The sequence below is a fragment of the Myotis davidii genome, unplaced genomic scaffold (assembly GCF_000327345.1).
Source record: "Myotis davidii unplaced genomic scaffold, ASM32734v1 scaffold438, whole genome shotgun sequence".
NCBI classification, from domain to species: Eukaryota; Metazoa; Chordata; class Mammalia; order Chiroptera; family Vespertilionidae; genus Myotis; species Myotis davidii.
This window is the reverse complement of record NW_006290031.1, coordinates 198,386-199,397: the sequence shown is the minus strand read 5'-3', so window position 1 is coordinate 199,397 and position 1,012 is coordinate 198,386. Positions and strand designations below refer to the sequence as shown.

General features: G+C 67.6%; 1 protein-coding gene across 1 annotated transcript in view; it reads left to right on the top strand.

Moving 5' to 3' along the window:
- The window catches only part of PCDH10 (protocadherin 10), a 22,087-nt gene that overhangs the window by 3,381 nt on the left and 17,694 nt on the right, over positions 1 to 1,012 (top strand). Inside the window, exon 2 of the mRNA XM_015563358.1 lies at positions 9 to 1,010. Coding sequence (XP_015418844.1) covers positions 9 to 1,010 — 1,002 coding nt within the window. The remainder of the gene's footprint in view (positions 1 to 8; positions 1,011 to 1,012) is intronic.

Sequence of the window (1,012 nt, the reverse complement as noted above, 5' to 3'; positions counted from 1 at the left end):
CGGCCCTCCTCACCATCCGAGTCCTCGACTCCAACGACAACGTGCCCGCCTTCGACCAGCCCGTCTACACGGTGTCCCTGCCCGAGAACTCGCCGCCGGGCACGCTGGTGATCCAGCTCAACGCCACCGACCCGGACGAGGGCCAGAACGGCGAGGTGGTGTACTCGTTCAGCAGCCACATCTCCCCCCGGGCGCGGGAGCTCTTCGGGCTGTCCCCGCGCACCGGCCGGCTGGAGGTGAGCGGGGAGCTGGACTACGAGGAGAGCCCGGTGTACCAGGTGTACGTGCAGGCCAAGGACCTGGGCCCCAACGCCGTGCCCGCGCACTGCAAGGTGCTGGTGCGGGTGCTGGACGCGAACGACAACGCGCCCGAGATCAGCTTCAGCACGGTGAAGGAGGCGGTGAGCGAGGGCGCGGCGCCCGGCACGGTGGTGGCTCTGTTCAGCGTGACCGACCGCGACTCGGAGGAGAACGGGCAGGTGCAGTGCGAGCTGCTGGGGGACGTGCCGTTCCGCCTCAAGTCTTCCTTCAAGAACTACTACACCATCGTGACCGAGGCCCCCCTGGACCGCGAGGCGGGGGACTCCTACACCCTGACCGTGGTGGCCCGGGACCGGGGCGAGCCGGCGCTCTCCACCAGCAAGTCGATCCAGGTGCAGGTGTCCGATGTGAACGACAACGCGCCGCGGTTCCACCAGCCGGTCTACGACGTGTACGTGACCGAGAACAACGTGCCGGGCGCCTACATCTACGCCGTGAGCGCCACGGACCGCGACGAGGGCGCCAACGCCCAGCTCGCCTACTCGATCCTCGAGTGCCAGATCCAGGGCATGAGCATCTTCACCTACGTGTCCATCAACTCCGAGAACGGCTACCTGTACGCCCTGCGCTCCTTCGACTACGAGCAGCTCAAGGACTTCAGCTTCCAGGTGGAGGCGCGGGACGCCGGCAGCCCCCAGGCGCTGGCGGGCAACGCCACGGTCAACATCCTCATCGTGGACCAGAACGACAA